This window comes from Jaculus jaculus, chromosome 14 (genome assembly GCF_020740685.1).
Source record: "Jaculus jaculus isolate mJacJac1 chromosome 14, mJacJac1.mat.Y.cur, whole genome shotgun sequence".
Taxonomy (NCBI): domain Eukaryota; kingdom Metazoa; phylum Chordata; class Mammalia; order Rodentia; family Dipodidae; genus Jaculus; species Jaculus jaculus.
In genome coordinates this window covers 81,707,006-81,732,677 of record NC_059115.1, presented here as the reverse complement: position 1 = coordinate 81,732,677, position 25,672 = coordinate 81,707,006, and the positions used below count along the sequence as shown (strand labels likewise).

The following is a 25,672-nucleotide window of genomic DNA, read 5'->3' as shown; positions in this document are numbered from 1 at the left end:
CCAGGCCAGCGAGGCAAGGGCGCTGGGGTGGGGAGAGCCTGCTGCGCCAGCCGCGCCGACTTTGCCCTTTAAATCGGTCTGCAAGCCGATTACAGCTGATCTCCCACGTGACGCTTTACCTTCTGTCTCGGAGGCAGCGCGTGGCCCGGGGACAGTCGTGGGCAGCCGCGCCGCCCAGCGCAGCGCAGCCCGTCCTGCGGAGCTCGGCGCCCGCAACTTCGCGCGCGGCGGCGGCGGTCCGGGCCCCCGGGGGGGACGCGCTGGGCGCGGGGCGCGGGGGGCCCGGGAGGGCGCGGTCCGGCCTGGGCGGAGACGGGCGGCGATGGCCCCGCGGCGGGGCTGAGCGCGGCGGGTGGCCGGCCGAGCCCGAGCCCGCGCCCGCGCCATGCAGAAGAGCGTGCGCTACAACGAGGGCCACGCCCTGCACCTGGCCTTCCTGGCGCGCAAGGAGGGCACCAAGCGCGGCTTCCTGAGCAAGAAGGCGGCCGAGGCGAGCCGCTGGCACGAGAAGTGGTTCGCGCTCTACCAGAATGTGCTCTTCTACTTCGAGGGCGAGCAGAGCGGCCGCCCGGCCGGCATGTACCTCCTGGAGGGCTGCAGCTGCGAGCGCTCGCCCGCGCCGCCCCGCGCCGGCCCCGGAGCCGGCGGAGCCCGCGACGCGCTGGACAAGCAGGTACGGCCGCCCGCCCGCCCTGACTCGGGGCCGGGGCCGGGGCCGGGGTGCGGGGCCTGACCCGAGGTCCAAGCGCGCGTCCCCGTCTCCCACCCCACCGCCAGGGATCAGGGACACATCGGAGCTACTTCTTCTTTTTCCTTCCACAATCCTCCTAGAGGTCGTTTCAGTTTCTGTGCCCATCAACCCGGTGCTTCTCTGAGACCCGTGCGGAAAGATTTTGTGCGGCGACGTGTGTTGACACCTGTTGGGTGGATGTACACTGGCAAGACCGAACTAACTCCTTTGGAAAAGTTCGGTCTCCCATTGACTCGGCGGGCGCGGGTACATTTCGTTACCTGCAGACCACTCACCGCTGGCTGCGCTGGGTGCCAGCCCATCTCCCAAGACCCACGGGCGCGCTGGGTACTGGGCACTCCTGTTGGTCATTGTGCCAGTCTTTGTGGTTTGGGCACGTTCCCTAGAGAACACTTGGCTAGCTGGAGTCAGTTATGAATGTATATTCATACACATTCTGATGTATATTCATTCTCAGGGTTCATACTTGGTCCCCACGTTCTTGCTACGTTTAAAACCACGGGCACTTAAAAAAAAGGATGTTCTGTGCTTTTAACTGAATGCTTTGAAAATGGGTGTGACCTTGTGGTTCAGGGTCACAGTTTTATTAGTGTTGCTGTATGCTCTTGGTATGGGGAGGCAGTAGGTTTAGTCACCTCTCACTCCCCATCCCCGCACGTAAGAAACATTTTTAAAAGCCATTTGCTTATTAAAGCTTATGAAGACTGGTTTTATTCTCTGAAGTGTCTTTACTTCTCTCTAGAGCCCAATCTTGGAAGAAGGAGGGGAAAAAAAAAAGGACAAATTGTCTTTGCTGTTGCAGAAGAGACATTTCACAGCTAAATTTTCTGTGCCAGTTAGATCAGACTGCATCTGCTGCAGCCACAGAGGATGTGGGAGACATCAGCAGTGCGATGATGCCTAAGATACTCAGCCTCTTAGACCATAAAACAACCTGTAAAACTAGCAGGAGTTACAACCAGAAACGTCGCAATCAGAAACGTTTTCACTTTGGTTTAATTATAAATCAGTAACTTCCTCCTTCCTCAACTGATAACTGACTAAACATGTTATAACACTCATAAATTTGAAATTGAAAAGATGCCCTTTGGCTTCTGAAGCTATTTGCAGAGTGGTTTGAAAAGCTAATTTACCATTTGTCAGGTATAGATACTAGAAATAGAAGCATAATTTTTTTGGGGGGGGGGAATTTCGAGGTAGGGTCTCACTGTAGCTCAGGCTGATCTGAAATTCACTATATAGTCTCAGGGTGGCCTTTAACTCACATCAATCCTCCTACCTCTGTCTCCTGAGTGCTGGGATTAAATGTGTGCACCACCATGTCCAGATTAGAGGCATGGATTTTAAGTTATTCATTTTAGAATGTAATTTGGGAGAAGAGTCTGAGAATACTCCCTCTCTCTCTCTCTCTTTCTCTCTCTCTCTCTCTCTCTCTCTGTGTGTGTGTGTGTGTGTGTGTGTGTGTGTATTTGTTTCTTGAGAGACATGTTTTCCCAGCCCCACGGGATCCAGAACCAGTAGGTTTTTAAGCATTATTAAGTTTAAGATAGAACAGAGTAGTCTGAATAAACGTCACTAATTTAAATTCCAGTTGTCTGTTGTCTTTGTACTTACTACTCAGGTGGCCTTTTGAGTACTTTGGAGCTGAATTTGGGGAGTTATTCCCGTTAAAACTCACACAGCTGTCCAACCTGATATTGTCCATGTAACTTACCATTTCTGCTTGGGAAAGATTTGGGACTGCTTTCTTTAAGCCAGACTGGAATAAAGAAATACAATCCCCAGTTAGACGTTCTTGCCACTCTCTAGTGGAAGTCCTAAAGGGGTCATCTTGCTTAGATGTAATCATGCACGTTATGAGTATTTCTTGGGCATCTTCTGCATGGTTGAGAGGTTAGAAACTAGAACCTGTGTGGTTTATAGTGAAAACTGAGTTGCAGAGACACAAGCATTCCAGAATGAACTAGAAGTTGGGCTTGTGCGAACCCTTGAATTTTGTCATATGTTAGACATGTCTTGGTGACCTGGGTTCGGAGAGCAAACGAATAGCTTCTCTTGGGCACTGTGTGCCTTGGGTGTGTTTGGAGCATTAAGAAGAGACACATGGAAATAAAGCTGAAGGAGAAACAGTGTATCTTAAAATCTATGGCTTGTGCCATTGGTTTCTTTCCAGTTATGTCCCCTTTTGATATTGTCAGCGTCCGTTTCTAAGGTTACAACAGATGGTGTAAGTGTTTTTGTGGTGTCAAGGTTGTGGACAGCAACTTCACAGGATTTAAAGATGACACGTGTCTGTACTAACTACTGCCTCTGAGCTGCTAAGGACAAGCAGGGGGTTGAAATGGACACTGTGAGGAAACGGGGTCAGTAGCCCACAACCTAGAGTGACGCTGTTGACTGAGGCAGAGACGGTGTCATTCCTGTGGGAAGTGGACAGATGCCAGTGTCGTCCGTAGTTCCAGCAGGGGTGTACTTCTTGCTAGACGCTGCCTCTGATCATTCTGCAAAGCTGTGGTTAAGTTCTCCCTCTGGCCTAAGTTTGCCCTTCTACTTAATCGTGCTTGTAGTGAAGCCATAAGAAGAAAAGGCCCTTTGGTTTGTTCCATCTAAATAGTATTTCAAAGTATGTGCATTGGTGAAAGAAAAGGCTTATTTTCTAGGCCACCCTCTGAAACTGTACATAAACAGTGAAGAAGATTTTTTTTTTCATTTCCAAAAATGCTAAGTTGAAGGAGTATTGGCCTGCTCCACGTACTTCCTGGTGTCCCCAGTTTCACTCTGCTATGTTCTTGGGGATGCGAGGTTTTCTTATCAGCATCCCCACAGTGGAGATTTCTTTTGGAATAGTAATAAATCAGAGTGAATTCACTTTAAAACTTTTTTTTTTTTTTTTTGAGACTGGGTTTTACTCTAGTCCAGGCTGACCTAGAATTCACTATGTAGTCTCAGGGTGGCCTTGAACTCACAGTGATCCTCCTACCTCTGCCTTCCAAGTGCTGAGATTAAAGGCATGTGCCACCATGCCAGGCTCACTTAACAATATTTTAAGTGATTTGGGGAGACAATGGTCTCCCAAAGAATGGTTCCTTTTTCAAAACTGTGTCTGGGTGACACTTCTTCCTACGTAAGCCAGTTTATGGAAAATGAAAGCTCAACCAGCCCAGCTGGGGTTTATGGGAAAAGGAAACTTACCTTTCGTAAGTAGCACCCCTCAGTGTCTTGTTTAAGGGGGGGACTCCTCTTAATCATCATTACTTCCATTTTTATCTATGCCAACACAGGCTCAGTGGGTTCTAGGTAGGTGAGTAAGGTTCAGGGCGGATGGGAGAACTATGTTGAAGAGCCCTTGCAAAGGAAGCGGCAGTTAAGTCCATCAAGCTTCAAGAATTTAAAAACTTGGATGAGATGGAAGTTGAGTTGTGGGTGTGATGTGTGAACCACTATTTTGTTCATTCTTATATTATAAAAACTTGCTAAATGACTACTGTGGAGTCTTGAGAGATAAAGCTACAGCGCAGTGAATGTCCCGAGAAAAACTAGGTTGGGTTGATTTTCAAACAATTTTACATGCCATTCCTTTGCTGCAGTGGAGGACTTTCATAAATATTTCCACTTAGGTTCCAAGTACACATCTCACTTAGTCTGCGCTACTTAAGTAGCTGGATGTGCCTTGCCTGTTAGCAATAAAGATGTATAGCAACAAAATGATCTGTCTTCTGCTGCTGGTGGTGATTTCAGGCGTCCTGTTCTCTTGTTTGGTGGAGGGCAGGAGGAGCTGCCTTAGCTCTGCTGGCAAGACGGGCTGTAGACACCTGCCCGCTTTGTGCCAGGCTGGACACTTTCCTTCAGTCTTAAAGGGATTACTGGTTATGAAATTTACCTGTCGCTTTATTACTACAAAGACATTTCAGCTTTGGTAACTTGAGCTCAGGAAAGAGTTTAAGTCATTTTGTTGAATTAGGCAGAATGGCATGCCAGCTCTGAGCTATTTGTGATGGGTAGAGATGGTGGGTAGTGGGCTGGCACTCTAGTTCATGTTATTTATTGGAGATATCATATCTAACCCTTCGCTGTCTTTTCAGTCTTTGCTTACTCAACACAAATCAAGGGAAGGTGTGATAAAGGTATTTTACTCGATCTTACAAACTGTCTGACAACCTGGTCTGGGAAGCAGAGATTTCCTGCCTGGCCACTGTGATTATGCCTCCAAGGCTACGTGAAGAAAAGAATTTCATGCTTATTCCTAAGGATTCAACATGGGAAAATCCATCTTTGACGTGATGGATGTACATAAAAATACATTTCTCTTGTGAGCAGCATCGCTGTAGATTTTGTTCAGTGGCAGCCAGGTCACCACTGAAAGATGGGAAGTGTTTCTAGGGTGATGATGAGTGGCTCTTTCTTTGCATTGGGTGATAAGAACCAAAGCGTGTGTGGGAGCCAAGTGCTTCTGGTTTGAGCAAGCAGACCTTACTAGTTTGTTAGAACAATCACTGTGTTGCTTCCAGTCAAATGTACATAATAGTTTAAAGTTGATTTTGTTCTTTTTGACCCATACTGCTTAAATATGCATGTTATTGTCAATGTAGTCTAAATGTTGTCAAATAGAAAAAGTTGGTCTTTGAAGTTGTTTTGTGATAAATCAGACTGAAAACATGGATTCTTTCAAGTCTTAAATCCCAACTTTAAGCAGCTTTGTAATTTTATGTCTATTCATTTATCCTTTAAGAATGGTATTTGGTATGTTTGTTTCCTTCAACTGTTGAACATTAATGACTTTTTATACACTTGTATGTCTTGGGAGACTCACAGATTTTCATTTGTATCACTGGAATTTCAAGATGTGAGTTACAAAGTTGGGTGTAGGGGGCTGGAGACATGGCTTAGTTGTTAAGGCACTTGCCTGCGAAGCCTAAGGGCCCAGCTTTGATTCTCCAGGTCCCACATAAGCCAGAGGCCCATGGTGGTGCATGCGTCTGGAGTTTATTCACAGTGGCTATAGGCCCTGGCCCTCCCATTCTCTCTCTCTCTCCATCCCTCTCCTCTTCCCCTCTCTCTGTCTCAAATAAATAAATGAAAATAAATCTTTTTTTTTTCTTTAAAGAAAGTTGGGTGCAGAGGCTCACCCTTGTAATCCCAGACCGAGGCAGGAGGATTGCTGTTAGTTTAAGGGCAGCTGTGGCTACAGCGTAATCTTGTCTCAAAGAAAAAGGAGGGGGAGGACAGACATAATGTGCTTTTAGCTTGATTGGCTTTGTTCTCTGGGTCTAAGCATGTGTGCTGTGTGATGAGCCAGTTACATTAATCACAGTAAAAGTTCTTCTCAGAGTTACCTTAACTAAAGACTGTAAGTTAACGTCCCATAGTGAGATGTCATCAGTGACGGGCTATCTGTAGAGCCTTGGTGTGCAGTGCTCCAGGACATCTGTGACTATGTGGGTATACTCTGGTGTTCACATAGTGACAAATCGCTTAAGGATTAATTTTTCAGAATGGCCTCTGTCTTTAGGTCATGTTGAACTGTATAGCAAAGTCATTGTTAATATTTAAATGGAAGCAGAAAGAATGCTACATAGGAATATAGCACTGTGTGAAATCTTAGACTATTTTATGATATTTGGCTCTTCATTACATTTTCACTGGTGTAACTTCTAAATTTTAGCTGATGAAGAGATTAAAATTCGGGGCTGGAGAGATGGCTTAGTGGTTAAGGCATTTGCCTGCAAAGTCAAAGGACCCAGGTTCAGTTCCCCAAGACCCATGTATGCCAGATGCACAAGGTGGCACATGCATCTGGAGTTTGTTTACAATGTTTGAATTTCCTGACGCGCCCATTCCCTCTGCTTCTTTCTCTCTCTCTCCCTCCCCACCAAAATAAATAAAAATAAGTTAAGAAAATTTAAAAAAGAGATTAAAATTCATAAATTGGTTTTACCAAAGAATATACATTACCATTTTTGCCCAAAGAATTAAAATATGATTGCATGTATATTTATTTTAAAAACTAACTTATTTTCTCATTATTTTGCTGAAGGCATTGACATGAGTCTGTATAGCAAGAGATGCAGGCATTCATGTTATTTTGTTTTTCACTAGTGCCTGAAAAAATATGAGTTAAGGAAAATGGAGTTAATCATTTTTATTAGATTTCCTCACAATTACTGTAAAATGCCCCCAAATACACTTTTAAGTAAAAGGCATAAAAATTTCCAAACTTTCATTGACACATATTTATTAAAATATTAAGTAGTTTGTTTTGTCTTTGAATGGATGATGAAAGAAATAACATAGAAAGCTGGAGCGGTCTATGCAAGGACAGTTTACACCATCAGAATAAGTTTACAAGAAGAATAATTCTTGTACTATCTGAGAAGATAAGTGAAGGATGTAAAACAAGCTATACTTCAAATGTGCCAAGCCTTTTGTGATCTCATTTTAATAGTAGACCATGCTTACAATGTGACTCTCCTGACGCTGTGATGACCTGAGCAGCAGAGACATGAGGGATTCTGGTCGCTGGTGCTTTGTATGATTTTCAGGTTCCTGTAATGTTTTATATTGTTAAGGCTGATTAATTTGGACAATGCCTGATTCATTTCCTGAACTCTACCTATCATACCATGCCATTTGTGTGACTAAAATAAACAGTGGGACAGGTTCTCTTTTCTAACGTAGGGACTATTTAAAAGCTAGAGGCTTTTGTTGGTATGAGAAGAGAGAAAGAGAGAAAGAAAGGATGGAAGAGAAAGAGGGAAAAAGGGAGAGAATGCAGGTGTGCCAGGGCCTGTTGCTGCTACAAATGAACCCCAGTTGCATGTGCCAATTTGTGCATCTGGCTTGATGTGGGTCCTGAGGAATCAAACTCAGTCCGTCAGGCTTTGCGAGCAAGGGCCTTAACTGCTAAGCCATCTCTCCAGTTCTTGAATTCACTTTCTTTTCAACTTATGTGAACATAAGTTTCCAGGTGAGGTGGCGGGATTGGCTAAGGTTCAGTTCAGGAGTTACTGTGTAGATTTTATTCTTGACTCTGCTACTTTAAGATGTATGATCTTAAGCTATTTCTCTGAGCTTCATGATGCCCAGGGTGTTAAGAAATTGCCTCTTGGTAAGTTTCCCACTTCACATTAAATGACCTTCCACCCATTACCATGTAGCAACCCTAATTTAAATCAGTGTGTTTTTTTGAAAGATGTGAAAAGAAGATAAGATTTTAAAGGGAAGAAGAAGGAAGGAAGAAAAGGATTAATAGGGCAGAACAATGTCAATGGGAGGGAAATAAGAGAGGTTATTTGGGGAGAATAAAATAAAAATAAAACATATATGTGTGACAATTTCACAAATAGAAATAATAAATAATTTTTGTTCTGTTTTTTTATTTTTTAACTTTTATTGACTGCTTCCATAATTATAGACAATAAACCATGATAATTCTCTCCTCACCCCCACTTTCCCACTCACAAATCCACCCTCCATCATATTCTTCCCCCTCTCTATCTCTTTTTTGTTTTGATGCCATCTTCTTTTCCTCTACTTATGAGGGTCTTGTGTAGGTAGTGTCAGGCTGAAAGGTCATGGATATCCAGGCCATTTTGTGTCTGGAACAGTGCATTGCAAGCAATCCTACCCTTCCTTTGGCTCCTACATTTTTTTGCCAACTCTTTAGCAATGGACCCTGAGCCTTGGAAGGTGTGATAGAGATATTTCAATGTTGAATATTTCACTGTCACTTCTCAGCACTTTGAGTCAACCAAGTGGTTACCACTATCTAAAAGAGAAGTTTCTCTAACCAAAGATGAGTGGCATTAAGATAAACATTAAGAAAAGTGCTTCTAAGGCAAGTTGGTGAACATAATATGTGCATTTAGCCAGACAACAGCAGGCGTTACTTCCCTAGGGCTTATGACCTCCCCTGCCATAGGCTTTTGACTAGGTTTTCAGCACCAGGTGATGGGAGCCATCTCATTTACTGTTGTGGGGTTCATGGGTGATAAACCAGCCCGAACTCAGCACAGAGCCAGGTACATGGCAAATAGTATGTGTCACTGGCATTTTTGTTACTTCCTTTCTAATACAATTCTTTTATTTTCTTTTGTTTTCATCATTAGAATCCGTGAGGAATACTCTCTACCCCATGGAATGCATCGTACAGCTTGAACATCTTCAACTGCCTTTTACTTTCTTATATCAGTTTCTCTCTTTTTATTGGATAGCTTATTTTAAAGTCAGTCTCAGACATTATATCATTTCACTTTTATATAGAAAACTTTTCCCTCTGGTGTAGCTGTTGTTTGGGGTTAAAGTATACAGTACACACTACTCAAAGCTTTGAAAAGAACTGTCTTGGAAAGTGCTTGTAATGTGCTTTTGTTTTAATGTGTATTATTATAATGGTAGTCATCTTTTTTTGATGCTGTAATAACAGAAAAACTGAAGACAGTTGTTATGAAGAAATAAAAGTAATGGAGATAGCTTTTAAATAAATTCCAGCATGTTAAATCCCCAAGAAAAGGAAGTTTGAAGTCAGTTGTTTCCTCATGGTCATTGTATGAAGGTATTTCCATGATTAACTCTACCCAAGGGAGTGTTTAAAGTACTGGTTATTTTCTCATCTGGGATCTTTTCTTCGTTGAAGTCTGTTGACCAAGTTCGTCCAGTTTTACAGCCACCTTGGAACAAAGCCTGAGCGCTCTGTCCACTGTGGCTGCCCGGCTTCTTGCCCTCAGTTCTTGGCAGGTTTCCAGAGATCAGGCATCGTCTTTCAGTCAGTGTCTCACCTGCCTCTCAAAGTCATCAGCCAACATTTAGTCAATATTATTTAATGTTAAGACATTAGTCTAGTGTGTAGTTCGCCTTGTTTGGAACTGCCAGTCTTTCCTAAGGTTAATGTTTCTGTCAGGACTGATTGCTGGAGACGCTTCTGGTTGCAAGGGAGAGACGTGAGCTCAGGTTGTCCCGAGGCATGGTCACAGCAGCGTGGGGCTCAGCGGGAAGACTGTGCGGCCACGACAGGCCGAGGCGTCCTCTGTCCTCATCAGGGCCCGTGTTCTCGGCTTGAGTATTCTGACCGTCCATCTGTCGGCGAGCCGGTGCCTTGTTGGTCCCTTGCTGCTTCTGTCTCCCACAGTTTGTGCTTCACCTCATGTCAGATCACCATACCCCTTAATTGTATCACCTATACTGTAGCCTTTTTTCTTGCTTTTTAAAAGTTTTTCTTTTTGAAACAGGGTCTCACACTGTGGCTCGGCCTGGAAGGCACTGTGTAGCCTCTGAGCGTGTGGAGATCCTCCCGTCTCTGCCTCAAAGTGCCAGGAGCTTGGGCTGGAGCCTCTAAGCCTGGCTGCTGCCTCTTCTACACTTCAGTTTTCACAACAGCCTCTTTTGCCCACTGGCTGTCCTCAGGCTCCCTTTTCTCTGAACCTGATTATCGTGTCCATACTTGGGGGTCAGACAGAATCCTGAGTCTCTCAGCAGTCTGGGGGTCCAGGCAGCAGGGCTGTGCCAGTGAGGCTCATGGAAAATGCGGCAGGTGCGGCCGGCACCATGACTGGTCCACGGAGAGCATTCATCAAGCCAGTTCACATTATTTTCAGCAAACTCATATTATTCATCAAGATCAGCCCCACTGTCTTATTTCAGGAGCACTTGTATACGCTCACGTGATCACCAGGATTTCTGTAATAGTGCATGTTCTTTCCTCCAGGCTTTGGCTGTCTCCTGTACTGCCCAGGTTAATACTTAATCCTTATAAGAAGTTATCATTCTTTTAACAATTAGTTTAAAACAAACTTATATTTCAAAGTGCAGCACACACAGAAAAATGCATAACCACGTATTCCAACTGGATGAATTTTAACCAAAGGCATACTTTTACAGAAATTCTATGTATGGTGTGATGGTGCATGCCTTTAAATCTAGCACTTGGTAGGCAGAAGCAGGAGGATCATTGTGAGTTTGAGGCCAGCATGGGACTACACATAGTGAGTTCTGGGTCAGCCAGGGCTAGAGTGAGACCCTATCTTGAAAAACACCCCCAAATAAAAATAACATATAGTTTTATTTATTTGAGAGAAAGAGAGAGAAAGAAAGAACAAGAGAAAGAAAGCAAGCAAACGAATGAGAGAAAGGAAGGAAGAAGGAAAGAAAGAAAGGAAAAAAGAAGACAGAAAGAAAAAGAAGGAAAGTGAGAAAGTATGCATATGCCAGGGCCTCTTACCAGTGCAAACAAACTCCAGAAATGAGTACTGGGGAATGAAACCCAGGGTAGCCAGCTTTGCAAGCAAGTGCCTTTAACCACCGAGCCTTCTTTCTAGCCCCAAGTGCATCAATATTTTCTGCTCAGGACTCAGATCGAGCAACTGACATGACCAGCCCTCCTCATAGCCGTCCTTCATTACTCCAGCCTGGCAGCCACATCCTTCCTGGTTGCTATTGCATGGTTTTGTGGTTTTTAAACATAGGCTCATGCGGCAAGTTTTCTGTCCCTCAGCATCCGGTTTGAGAGATTCATGTTGAGAGATTCATTCATCCATATTGTTGGATGTCCTTTTCCTTTCTTTGCATTCCACTGCATGAGAATATATGTGTGTGTGTGTGTGTATAATATATATATATGTGTGTATGTATGTGTGTGTATATATATATATATATATATATATATATATATATATATATATATATATATATATGTTTTTTTTTTCCCCGAGGTAGGGTCTCACTCTAACACAGGCTACCTGGGATTCACTCTGGAGTGTGAGGGTGGCCTTGAACTCACAAGAATCCTCCTACCTCTGTCTCCCCAGGGCCGGGTGTGCGACACCACACCTGGTGAGAATATAATTTCTTTATGCATTCTGTTGTTGATTGACATTGGGGTTGTTTTCAGGTTGGAGCTATTATGAAAAATGTGAAATAATATATGAAAAATATGAAAAATACTATGACAATTCATATGCAGGACTTTGAGGTGCATCCATGTGTGCATTTATTTTTATTTTTTTTTCATCTTTTTTTTTTTTTTCTGAGGTAGGGTCTCAGTCTGTCTAGGTCAGGCTTACCTGGAATTCACTATGTAGTTTCAGGGTGGTCTTGAATTTACAGCAATCCTCCTACCTCTGCCTCCTGAGTGCTGGGATTAAAGGCATGCACCACCACACCCGGCTTCCATGTGTGCATTTCTTAAAGGTAGCTATTTGTAGGGATGAAATGTTTGGCTCATAGGGCATACATATACTGAGCTGCAACATTAGTGCTCCGTTGTTTGTCCAGATAGCTACATATTTATGCTTTCTGAAGGAGTGCCTAAGTATTCCAGTCGCCCTCTAGGACCCTCCAGTGACCCTAGCCATTGCCAGTCTGTTTAATGGTTAGCGTGTAGCAGTACCCCAACTTATTTTCCACGTTCATCTCCCTGGCAGTGGTGACGAAGCTGGACATGGTGGCTCACACTTGTAATCCCCACATTCTTGAAGGCTGACGTAGAGTGTCTTTCCTGTTGTTGGGACCATCACTTGCCCAGAAGCAGCTCATGAAAGGAAAGTGTTTACTTCAGGCTCACAGAATCCGGGGGAAGTTCCATCATGGCGGAAGAAGCTGGCTCCCTTCCGCAGATCCATAGCCCAGAGACACCACCCACAGCCAGCGAGCTCAAGCAGCCAGAGCCCCAGCTGCAATTTACACAGCTTAGGGCGGGACTAAAAGATCTGCCCTCAGGGTCACCTCCTCCAACAGCTCTGCTGGAGACTAGTTGCCTGCTTAATCAAAAATAGGGCTCAGGGGCTGGAGAGAGAGATTAGTGACTAAAGGCACTTGCCTGTGAAGCCTGAGGACCCAGGTTTGATTCCCCAGAACCCACATAAACCAGATGCACAAGGTGGCACATCCATCTGGAGTTCATTTGTGGTGGTTAGAGGCCCTGGCATGCCTATTCATTCTCTCTTTCTCTCTCAAATAAATAACATATTAAAAATAAAAATAAATTGCAGAATATGGGGGGGCATATGTTCACATTCAAACAACCACATCTGAGGTGGAGGATTGCTACAGATTGGAGGACAGTTTGGGACATATATAAACACAATATCTCAAACACTTCCAAAGTCAATAAATAATGGAGCCAAACGTCTTATTTGCTGACCATTTGGCTATTCTCTGGGTTGAACTGCTTGCTCAGTTTTTACCTGGTTTTTGTTGAGCTGATTTGTAGAATTTTTGTCTCAAGTTAAACTATATGACTTTCCATTTCTATACCTCAAAATGGTTGAATATAAGAATTGCATCTGTTTACCTTAGCATATATGAAGATGTCAGCTCTTTGTCAGTGATGTGTATGGAGAACATCTTCTGAATCGTGCATTTCTACTGTCTCAATGATGTTATTAGGGAAACAGAAGTTCTTAACTTTAAGGTTGCACAAGTTATGTATCTGTCTCTTGGTGGTGTTTGTTTGCCTGAGAAATGAATGGGGCCGAGGATCGTGTCTGTGTGTGGAGTTGCTCTGCATAGAAATTGCTGCCCTGATGGATCAAATGATGGTGAGATATTAGACAGATCTCAGAAGACCCAACTAGAATGTACCCACACCGCTGCCACTACCGGCATGCTGCTTTTTAAAACGCTGACCTGGGCTGGAGAGATGGCTTAGCGGTTAAGCGCTCGCCTGTGAAGCCTAAGAACCACGGTTTGAGGCTCGGTTCCCCAGGTCCCACGTTAGCCAGATGCACAAGGGGGCGCACGCATCTGGAGTTCGTTTGCAGAGGCTGGAAGCCCTGGTGCGCCCATTCTCTCTCTCTCCCTCTCTCTGTCTTTCTCTCTGTGTCTGTTGCTCTCAAATAAATAAATAAAAAAATTTTAAAAAAAAGTTTAAAACGCTGACCTGAGATGCCTCTTGGGCCAGAACTGAAAGTACAATTTCCATTTGACAAGCGAGATTTGCCCCTCCTGCCTTCTTTGTAATTGAGTCTGACTTGATCCATATTAACATCGCAATTTCAGCTCGAGGTGCAGGGTCTCTGTGGGTCAGTTTTGAGAAGAGCTCAGAAGCAAACTAACCCTGGCCTCTGTGCCTTGTAATTTGAAGCAAGCGTCTTTAACCTTCCAGCCATCTCTCCAGCCCTGCCTTGTAATTTTGATTGAATGTTGAACATTGTGTATGAACAGTAGCAGCAATTGGAGGTGTTGCATAATAATGGTTTTCTCCAGAGAGGATTTAGACATTGACAAATGCCTGGCGCGAGGAAGCTTCCCAGATCCTCAGATTTACCGCTTCTCTGCTTCACTTTGCCTCTCTGCAATATCTGTTCCGATAGGTGCTGGCCGTCTTGTTAGTTCAGTGACATTTTAGAATGCATACATCTCTTTTTTTTTTTTTTGAGGCAGGGTCTCACTCTAGCCTAAGTTGACCTGGAATTCGCTAGGTAGTCTCAGGGTGGCCTTGAACTCATGACAAAACTCTTACCTTTGCCTCTCAAGTGCTGTGATTAAAGGCATGTGCCACCATGCCTGGTGCATAAGTCTTTTTCTATTGTTTCAACTTTTTAAATTGTTCCTAGGGTATGTGCATTGAGTGTGTGCATGTGTCTGTAAGACGCCGCTTGGCCATTACTGCTTAGCAGTCAGTTTGGATGGTGGGCCACATGTGTGAAATTCCTTGTGAAACTGTGCAGAAGTTATCTCTTCTTTAATTTTTAAAAGTTTACTTATAAGGACAAGGAGAGAGATGGAAAGGAAGGATAAGGAGGGAGGGAGAGAGACAAAGAGAAATGGGCATGCTAGAGCCTCTTGTCCCTGCAAACGAACTCCAGATCCATGTGCTGCTTTGTGCCTCTGCCTTCACGGTAGTTACTGGGGCAGTGAGTCTGCGCTCAGGCTTTGCAGACAAGCACCTTTCACCGCGGAACGATCTCTCGAGCCCCTTTGATTTCTTCCTGAAACTTACCTGTTGCTTCTTCTTTAGTAATGATGAAGTATAAGGAAGCTGATGGAAAACCTTTGAACATTATATATTTGAACAAGACAACAGAGAAATATCATTTTATAGACATAAGATTATTTTTATGAGTGTTTGTCATGAGTGGTTAGATGTATTTTTGAGGGTATCAAGACATGACTCTTATTTATTCCTCACAGAGTATTTTAAACTTTTAAATAATTTTCTCGTATCTTTGTTTGTATTATACTATATTGTTAAGAGCCAAGGTTAATTTAATGCTAGTTTATGTTAATTCCAAGCCAAGTGCTTTACCAATATTACTTCATTTAACTTTTACAACCCTGAGATGTCTCTATCCAGTTTGTTTTGAAAATAAAGATACCAAGCTCAGAGTGGTTTAATGGTTCACTCAGAACAAAGCTCCACTATGTGGCAAACTTTTGGCTACTAAACTCAGATTCCTAAAGTGCATTTGCTGCATCTGACTCCTCAGGTAGGAGCTAGGACTGTCTTTTTTTTTTTTTCCTTTCTTGTTTTATTCTTGTTAGTCTACTGTTTGCCCATTTGCAGATTGAGTGGAAAACTCAGTTTGATCTGACCCCTTCAAAAAGCCCAAAAGAGAGTTAGGTGTGGTGGTGCATGCCTTTAATCCCAGCCCTTGGGAAGCAGAGGTAGGAGGATCACCATGAGTTCGAGGCCACCCTGAGACTACATAGTGAATTCCAGGTCAGCCTGGGCCAGGGTGAGACCCTACCTCAAAAAACCAAAAACAAAGAAAAAAGCCCAAAAGAGGGCTGGAGAGGTAGCTTGGTGGTTAAAGCACTTGCCTGTGAAGCCTAAGGACCCAGGTTCAATCCCTAGGACCCACATAAAGCCAGGTGCACAAGGAGGTGCATGCATCTGGAGTTCATTGCAGTGGCTAAATGTCCTGATGCACCCATTCTGTCACTCTCCCCAGCCCTCGGCTATGCAGTGCAGTGGTTAGCCAGTGTCTTCTTACAGCCCAGCCACGCTAGTCCTCCAAGAAGCCTGGCATGAACGTTCATCCGCAGCGTGCGGGCTTGGGTCGAGGACGGCGCCTTTCCTGCTTGCTGGTCCGACTCCACATCTGTCTTGTGTCTTCTTAGCATTGGCGTGGGGGTACGCTGCAGAGTGCCCGGGGTTGGCAGGTCACGTTCTCCACCGTGTCCTCGGTCACTGTGCTCCAGCTGTGCATCCTGAGGCTCAGCAGCTTTACTCACAATGAGGGCTCAACAATCCCCAGGAACAAGGGGGCTGTGTAAAGACTGGTTTGCGTGAATACTGTCACTTTTAATCCTTCACAGTTGCATTTTCCATGTTTTGAAATGGGGCAGTTTGGTACCTGTGCATGTTAGCTTTGCTCATTTTCTGATCCACTTTGAATAGCAGGTAGCTTATCTGCTTCCATCACACGCATCTTTATGAAGCCCAACTTTCACATTTTTATTGAAAATATTTAGTTTAGCAAAATTTAAAAAATAGCAGGAAGGGGGAAAGTGGTTGGAGGGGATTATGATCATGTGACAACTGTATGTTGGCCAGTTGCCAATAAAAAGTTAAAAAACAGTGGGAAGATGACTTTTATGGACCTAAATAAAGTATTAGTTTAAAGAGTAGATCAGTGTGGGAGTTATCTTTGCCATGTAAATTCTTTCTGGCTTTTGGACCCTTCTGGCCCCTTCTGGCAGCAGTAAATATATTTAATGTGTTAAAGTAAGACTGCTGGGCAATTTTTTTTTTCAGAAAGAAAATAAAGCTATGTTGATATTTTTGCTTTTAAAGTGTGATTTGTTTTAACTGAAAATGTTGACAATGTGTACAAAAAGGGAAAATGATGTCAGTACATGGCTCATTTATTTTTCTTCTGTTTGGAATAGAGTGCCATCTGAAGAGAGCATTTTTAAAGCATTAGCTTTTCATTTATAAAAATAGTGTTTATTGTGTAAAATTTGAAAATCACAGAGGAGTATACCGGAAGAAAATTAAAATCTCCTGAATTTCCATCCCTTGGGGGAAGTACACTGAATTGTTGGAGAACATCCTCCAAAACACTTTGCTCTGTGTATGTGTGTTATAAACAGACACTTGCAAAGGGGCTCATAACTGGGCTGTGTTGCTTTCAGACGCTTAATGCACATTCCTTCATAGATGGATGCTTGGTTGTTTTCAGTTTGTAATGCTTTGTTTTTCTGTTGTATGTGATACTTCAGTGAATCACAGGAAGGCACTTGTGAGTAAGTGGGCACATGTAAACAGATGAATTAAGACAGCAATGAAGGGCTTGAGAGATGGCTTAGCGGTTAAGGCATATGCCTGCGAAGCCTAAGGACCCAGGTTCAATTCTCCAGGTCCCATGTAAGCCAGATGCACATGTGTCTGGAGTTCATGTGCAGTGACTGGAGGCCCTGGCTTGCCCATTCTTACTCTCTTTCTATCTCTTTTTTTTTCTCTCTCTCTCCTTCTCTCTGCCTCAAATAAATAAATAAAATAGATAAATAAAATGTCAAGAAAGAAATGAAAAGTGAGAGTTTCTTGTTTACTTATTTCCTATTTACTGCAGTGCTAAGAGTGAAACTCAAAGCCTGTGCATGCTAAACTTGTGCTCTGCCACTGAGCTACATACGCAGCCGTGGAGCCTGCCTTTCAATCACCACAACAAGGGTTTCTCTAATTCCCTAGCTTAAAAAAATTATTGTTGTTATTATTATTAACATCATATGTTGGTACCTTCTTTTCCCTCGTCCCTGCACCCATTCCGCTGGGGATACTCCTCAGTGGGGTTGCAGGTGTTCCCCATGGGGTTGGGAGTTATGCACTGTGGGAGCAGCAGTCAGTTATTTGGGCATGGGGAGGGAATGCCTCTGGACATGGTGTCTCTCACTCTTACAATCTTTCCTCCCCCTCTTCCACAAAATTCCTTGAGCTGTGGTGGGTGAGTTTTAAGTCTGCTTCAGTGATGAGCTCTTAGGAGCCTCTGGATCTCTGCTTTGGTAGGTGTTGAGTATCCTCAGGGTCTGTCTCCTTCACCCTGGTGCTGATTATCAGGTTCAGCATGGAAGCTGCACTCTTGCTGGTCTCCTCATTCCTCTGAGGATTCAGCTGTGGCTTGGCTAGAGTGCGAGGGGCAGTTTAATCTCCTCTGGCCTGGCTACCTTCTGAAAAAGAACAGATTCTCCAGTGGAGAGTGAAGTCAGCATAGTTTAAATGGGATAAGCATTATTAATTTGTGGAGAATCTGATGTATGTAACCCCTCTTTTAACCAAAGACTAGTGAGAGCTTGACACTGAGAGCATAATCTTTGTCTCCATAGGATGCTGATCTGGTTCCCAATTCCAGATATGGCTCCTTTATACTCAGCGGATCTCTTATCCAATCAGAAAGCTATTGGTTAACCACCAAGGCTGTGTGCCACTATTGTACTGGGGTGTCCACGGTGACAAGGTGCTTGCTTCTGAGTAGTTTAGACCTCTGGTTGTTCAGACTGTTGGCCATGTTCCCCCAGTAGCTCATGTAGAGCTTTCTAGCACTAGACAGGCTAGCTGTCTGCAGACTGGCTTTCTTCTGAATTCCAGCCAGGTCTCTCCGTGCTCTGTGTCAGAAGCATATGGTGTCTTCAGCAATTGGGTCTTAGCTTTTGCCTCAGGCAGGTAATCAAGTACCTTGACAGAAGGCTGTCTTTATTTGGGGACCTGGTAGATCTCTCTGGTCAACAGCTCAATGTGGGTAGCAACCAATCTCTGGTACTGGGAGTTATAAGCCAGAGACAGAATTTTTTTTTTTCTTTCAAGCTTAGGCTTCACCCCACCCTCACAAGAGCCCTACTTTTCAGGTTAATTCTCTATCTCAATTGGAAATTATTTTCTTTAAACACTGTACTTGAATTTCAAGACACTTCTTTTGGTTTTTGTTTTGTTTGTTTGCAGTGCTGGCGGTCAGACTCAGGGCCGTTCTGTGCTCGGCCAGCGCTCTCTGCCACCGAGCCGCTTCCCCAGTCCTCCTCAAGGCCGTTCTGTAGGTGGCTGAAAACCTAACATGAAACATAAATTCCTGGAATGAAAGTTCCATCCCATGTGTTAATTATTATGCAGAAATAAGTATGATCAAATATGGCAATGTAATTTCTGGACATGATACTAGGTTACAAATGCCTTTTGGTGATGTTTGTTCTGACTAGTTCAAATGCAGGGCTACCTTCAGTGAATTCACTCAGATGTACGATGAATGAGGAAATACCTAAAACTACCATTTTACTAACACTATTTTAAGTAATGTGGTAATCATTGTGTACTTTTGATTAATTCAGTAATTATTTTCCTAAAATTTTTTACAAACTTTTGTGGCATTTTATTTATTTATTTTGATTTTGAGGTAAGGTCTGTGGGCCAGGCTGACTTGAAACTCACTCTGTAGTTTCAGGCTGGTCTCAAACTCACAGCAATTCTCCTACCTCTGCCTCCCAAATGCTTGGATTAAAGGTGTGCACTACCATGCTTGGCTTGCTGCATTTATTATTCCATCTTCAAAACAAAGGAATGTGACAAGAGAAGCTTGGCTATTTGTGGTTTCAAAGATCCTTGCTCTATGTTTTTGATATGGCATACAGGTAGGAGGATATATTTATATTGTGTCATAGGTTAAGAAATTTGACCTTTCAAGAATTAAATCTAAAAATGGGGGATATTATGATCATGTGAAAAAGAAGAAACTTCAAAGCCTGTCTTTCCACATGTTTGCTTGAAATACCAACGTGAAAAGGTGGCAGACGTCACTAGCAGCGCCCCCCCTTTACCCTGGTTTATCTTCTCTCAGCAGACTCGTGTAGTCTTGGGCACAAGACTGCTGCTCAGTAAACCTCAGGGCGCTTCCCCTGGCTCCACTAGGCTCCCTGTTTTGCTCATTTGACAGTGCATTGTCATGTCTTCATGATCCCCCATTGTGGTGAGAGAGTGGTAAACCTGATGGATTGGTAATTTCAGTTCCCATCCTTAAATTTGATTGTGTTACCTTTATTAGTTCAAAAGACCAAACGATGAAAACTTCCTGGGTTAGACTACTCATTCTTTCCTGTCTTTAATGTTGGTAACAGCTGCCTTGCCTCCTTGGGCTTGTGATCTTTTCCGCCTAGAAAGTGGGATCCGGAGCCTGCCTCTCTGTCACAGCTTTCCATGTGGTTTGAGACCTTAAGGTCATTCAGCATAGACAGAACTCCAGAGAACATTACTGAACTCTCTCCGCTCCTCCCACTTCTATTTAAAATGCATAGACCACTGTGAATTTGAAATAAGGGAGCTTTCTAAAGCTGACGTTTCAACAAGGGGTGTGTGTGTGTGTGTGTGTGTGTGTGTGTGTGTGTGTGTGTACATGTATGCAGGTGTGTGTGTGTGTGTGTACATGTATGCAGGTGTGTGCCTGCTGTGGCATACGTATGGGGGGTCAGAGGGCAGCTTGGATGTCGACCCTTGCCTTCTACAGTGTTTGAGGCAGCATCTCTCATTGTTCACAGCTGCATTCCCCATTCACCAGGCTAGTGGCCTGTGAACTTCCAGAAGATTCTCTGTCTTCACTTTCCATCTTGCCTTGACATGCGGGGATTACAGCCTCCAACTTTTTATTTGGGCTCTGGGATCTGGACTCAGGCACTTAGGCTTATACGGAGCCATCTCCCCAGAATTCTTCCTTGACTATGAATTGATAGACAACAGGTATTATTGCAGCTTGTCTGCTCAGGAAGGGTTGAATGTGTATTTTTTTAAAAATTATTTATTTATTTATTTGAGAGTGACAGACACAGAGAGAAAGACAGAGAGAGGGAGAGAGAGAGAATGGGAACGCCAGGGCTTCCAGCCTCTGCAAACGAACTCCAGATGCGTGCGCCCCCTTGTGCATTTGGCTAACATGGGACCTGGGGAACCAAGCCTCGAACCGGAGTCCTTAGGCTTCACAGGCAGGCGCTTAGCCGCTAAGCCATCTCTCCAGCCCTGAATGTGTATTTTTTAACCTCTGGTGGCTTTTAGGAAGTCTAGTGTGCCCATAAGATGAACCTACTACCTTCATCAGAGTCCAGGCACTTCATTCCCTTGTGTTTTCATGAAGCAGCTCTTAGGCATTAACTGAGTATTATACACTGTATTGGGGGCCACACAAGAAGTCCATGGTCTCGTCCCTGCTTCTGAACACCCATCTACAGAGAAGATGGGCTGGCACAGGGGCAGGCATCCTCTCCCCATGCCTTTGGAAGCTTATTAAGGGCTGTCCCTGTTGCAGGAGAAGCAGTGACAGCCTGCTTTCTCTGCATCCTGCTGCAACCGAAGCGTGTGGTGTCTTCAGCAATAGACTCTTACTGAGATCGGTTTCTGTAGGGTGAGGTTTCTCAAAGCCTTTACCATTGAAGTTTCTGGTTGTTGATCCTTCCTTGCTAGGACTGCTCACAGAGCAGGGTCTGCCCCTGGTGAGAGGCAGTGGGGTAGTACCTGGAGTTTCAGATACCGGCCTGGGCACACCTTTTGCTCGTTCTCCCCGTGCTCCCACTGCATGTTTCTCTGGCCAGTGGCCGTGGCTTGCTGTTGCCTTCAGTCAGCTCCCGTTACGGGCAGTCCCTGCTTGGGCAGCTGCAGGGCACAGAAAGGTGTGGCTCCATCCAGGAGCCACAGTTGTTGAGTTTCTGGCCACCTGCCAAAGCTGTGACGACTGCAGCTCTCGGGGAAGAGACACGGGCTCTCTGGGATCCAGGATGACTGGTGGCTGCGGGCTGCCTGCACCAGGGGCCAGGGCCAGTCATCCTTTTTGGTAAGAGTGTCTCCAGCTGGGAGCCTGGTGCAAAGCTGCCCACTGCCCTGCCCTTGCCATCTCAGGCAACCAGTCCTTCTTAGGAACCTGTATCATGGCGTTCGTTTTTGTTTTGGGGCCACCTATCTAAAATACTGATTATTTTGCTCTTTACTTAAAAATACTTACCAGCCTCTGCTTTTGCTGTGCCCTGTTCCTGTGATAGCCACTGGGTAGCCACAGATGCCCTGGAACACTGAAAACATGAGCGGTCCAAAGTTGGATGAGTGTGTTCACACTGAGACGTGCTGGTGTGAACTGCGGTAGAGTAAAGAAGGAGACAAGAACGGAAGCGCTGGATTGTAGCTCAGTTGGTAGAGTTGTTGGCTTGCTGGCCTGCAGGAAAAGCTGGGTTTTATCCCCAGCATTACATCAAGAGGACAAGATGGAGCGTGGCTATGATCTCAGCACACAGATGGTACAGGCAGGGTGATCAGAAGTTCAAGGGCATCCTTTGCTATGTAGTGAGTTCAAGTTCATGTGCTACATGAGGCCCTGTCTAAAAATAAAATAAAATAAAATATAAAATAAAATAAAATAAAATAAAATAATGTAAGAGATCTCAGCAAACTTGGATTTAGATTTTGGATACGCTGGCTGAACTAAAATATATTATTAAGGTTAGTTCTACTTGTCTCTCTCCTTTTTGCATATAACTACTAGCAAATTTAAAATGGCATGTGTGGCTTGCTTTTTGTGGTGCACGTCATGTTTCTTTTGTTCAGAGCTGAGCTGCAGCGCAGCATTCAAGTTCATTGCCTGCAGAACTCTTTCTGCAGGGAGCCTCTTGAGAAATCCTCTCTGGTTCACCTGGAGGCACAAGTGTAGCAAGAATGACCAGGTCTTAAGCGTATTCTACATGGGGGTTTGTGGTTTTGCTGAGAGCTGAGCTTCCATTTCTTGAATGTTAACTCTTACCTCTAAATGAGAATACACAATTTCATTTGTGTTTTCAAGTATAAACATGCTTATTATCTATTTTATTTGTTTATGATAGTTTTATATGTTTAGTGCTGGGGCTTTGCGTAAGGTCACACATGCTAGGCACATGTTCTATGTCTGAGCCATGTACACTTAGCCCTGTTCTGTTTTATGTTCAAACATGCATTCCCTCATTATCCTTCTACTATGCATATTTCAAACAACTCATGAGTGTACATTTCTGTAACTTAAAAACCATGACATTTGGCCTGTAAGCTCCAATGCTAAGATTCTGTTCTAGGGAAACGACTGGATGAGTGTGCACAGAGGTGTGTGTAAGAACGCTCATTATTGTCATTAGTTACAAAACACTGGATGCAACTTCAATGGCTGCTGTGTTTTGGACCTTGGCTATGCCTCCAGCCCCGCCCTGACTCAGGTACTAAAGGCTTGGTTGCCAAGGTAGTGCTGCTGGGAAGTGGTGAAGCCATTGAGAGGTGGGGAATAAAGGGAGGTCTTTGAAGTTACTGGAGGTGTGCCCTTAAAGGTGATTATGAGATCCTGGTCTCTCTTCTCTTTCTTTCTTTCTTTCTTTCTTTCTTTCTTTCTTTCTTTCTTTCTTTCTTTCTTTCTCTCTTTCTTTCTTTCTTTCTCTCTTTCTCTCTCTCTCTCTCTCTTTCTTTCTTTCTTTTGATATTTCCCTTCTGATAGGAGCAGATTCTGCTCCAGTACCCCGAGACCTATAAGTAATGGGTCCACACAACACCGGGCTGGGATGCTAAAACCATGAGCCACAAGAACCCTTTTCTCTGTAAATGGATTGTGGTAATGGAAAGCTCACTTGATGCCCAATTAGAAAGACTGATTACTTAAGTATGAAATATTTGCATAATTATGCTAATATTAATGAAGCAAAGAGTTATTAAAGAATATTTATAAAGGGGCTGGAGAGATGGCTTAGCGGTTAAGCGCTTGCCTGTGAAGCCTAAGGACCCCGGTTCGAGGCTCGGTTCCCCAGGTCCCACGTTAGCCAGATGCACAAGGGGGCGCATGTGTCTGGAGTTCGTTTACAGAGGCTGGAAGCCCTGGCGTGCCCGTTCTCTCTCTCTCCCTCTGTCTTTCTCTCTGTGTCTGTCGCTCTCAAATAAATAAATAAATAAATTTTTTAAAAAGAATATTTATAAAGTATTATATTTTGATTAGAAATATTTGAATTTTTACTTTAAAAATTTCTTACAAAAGCAGGCACTAACTCTTCATGCTGATTCCCTTTGAGTTGAAAATCTGTGCTACTTTAATCTTCATGCTTATTTATATGTCCAATTTTTTTGTAATAGACTTATATGCTGATATAATTAAGTACATACCCAAGTAGTAGTTTGTTTATGAACTTACTATGAAAAATTTATAATTCAAGCAAAGAAAATTTTGTGCCACAGGAATGCATAAAAGCAGATTTTATTGCTACATAACCGTGTGACATTGGATAAAGAGTGTTTTCTCCCAGATTCATCACATATTGCAAAGACATTATTCTGATGGGTGAAGTCACTGGTAAGGAGTAAATTAAGTGTCGTATTTAAATGATAACAGCTTTATTTGAAAACTTTCTGAAATCTACTCTGAGTTCTCTATTTCATTACAATTCTGATAGCCAGTGAATTCTTTGTCAAAATTGCTTCCTGGGCTTTCAAATGTGCTCTGTCTGGTTCTTTCTCAGTGACCAGCCCAGGAAGGATGTGGAGGGTGGAGCTCTCTGGGAATTTTTGCCAGTTAGTGGAAAAGTTGTTTGAAAGTGAACTAAGGCCACTGAAACTAATGTGGAGTGTGCTCAGCCCTAAGCAAAGGTCTCATCATGCAGCTATTAATTATAGATGGATGCTCAACTTCAGTAGGCCTTTGGATAGATTTTTGACATTTTGTTTATTTTTATGGTGAAATTCAGTGCTAAAAGAGTCATAACAACAGTTGAAATTTGAAAAGGTAATATAATGGTTTTCATAATAGTAGTTAGCAGATATCAGAGCTCCACAGATGAAAAGTAATTTTATTATTCATACTATCACATAGAATTTCGTAACATCCATTATATACTGTATGTCTGAAATGAGGTTTTGAACAGCTTGTGTCAGTTCCAGCTATGTTAATGGGATATGTAACTTTGTACACACATGCACATGGTCTTGAATCTCTCATATTATGAAGATCTTTGTGGAGTTAAATGTCGCCACCTTTGTTGAGCCCCTAGTTTGAAACTCTTCTCTGTACAACCAGTACTGCATGCATACCTCCTAAACACCGATTCCATGTGCAGTTAGCATCTGTGTGTCTGTTTGTCTTCTAACTTATACTGTGACCTTGTGACCACCAGAACTTATTTCAGTACTATCATAACTAATTTAGTATCCCTAACTTTTAGTATAGATCATGTGATTACAGACAAAATGATGTGCACTGAAAAGGGAAAATGGGAAAGGAATTTTCTAGATGGTAAAATTATTCATTAGTCCCTGTATTCAAAAAGCAGCAATTGAACTACTCCATGCCTGATGATTTGGGGTACAAAAGAAAATGCAATAATCACCAACTTAGAGAGCTTAAAGTTTGGTTTTCCTAGGAAAGTTCTGTTCTAGGTTGGGTATCCCTAGTCTGAAGTGTTTTGAGTACCATTATGAACCCAAGCTTGGTTTCATTTACAAATGACTTAAAACATTTCATGAAATTACCTTCAGGCTATGTGTACAAAATGCATATGAGCTGGGCATAGTGGTGCACGCCTTTAATCCCAGCATTCGGGAGGCAGAGGTAGGAGGATTGCCATGAGTTTGAGGCCACCCTGAGACTACATAGTGAATTCCAGGTCAGCCTGAGCTAGAGTGAAACCCTACCTCGAAAAACCAAAAAAAAAAAAAAAAAATGCATATGAAACATAAATGAATCTCATGTCTATATCAACTTAATCCCCAAAGTAACTCATCATGTGTATGCAAACATTGCAAGATCTGAACAGTTCTGACATGTGCCGGTCCCCAGCTCTTCAGACAAATGATACTTAGGTAGTAATAGAATGTGATAAGGTCCATTCTTCTCACCCTCCACTGCTTGAATCAAAACTGTCAGTCTGGGGCTGGAGAGATGGCTTAGCAGTTACGGTGTTTGCCTGTGAAGCCAAAGGACCCAGGTTTGATTCCCCAGGACCCACATAAGCCAAAGCACAAGGTGGCAC

General features: G+C 43.5%; 1 protein-coding gene across 1 annotated transcript in view; it reads left to right on the top strand.

Annotated features, from left to right (window-relative positions):
• The first annotated feature begins 385 nt into the window (after nt 1-385).
• Nucleotides 386-25,672, top strand: part of Rasgrf2 (Ras protein specific guanine nucleotide releasing factor 2) — a 226,086-nt gene continuing 200,799 nt past the window's right edge. Inside the window, exon 1 of the mRNA XM_004651648.2 lies at nt 386-673. Coding sequence (XP_004651705.1) covers nt 386-673 — 288 coding nt within the window. The remainder of the gene's footprint in view (nt 674-25,672) is intronic.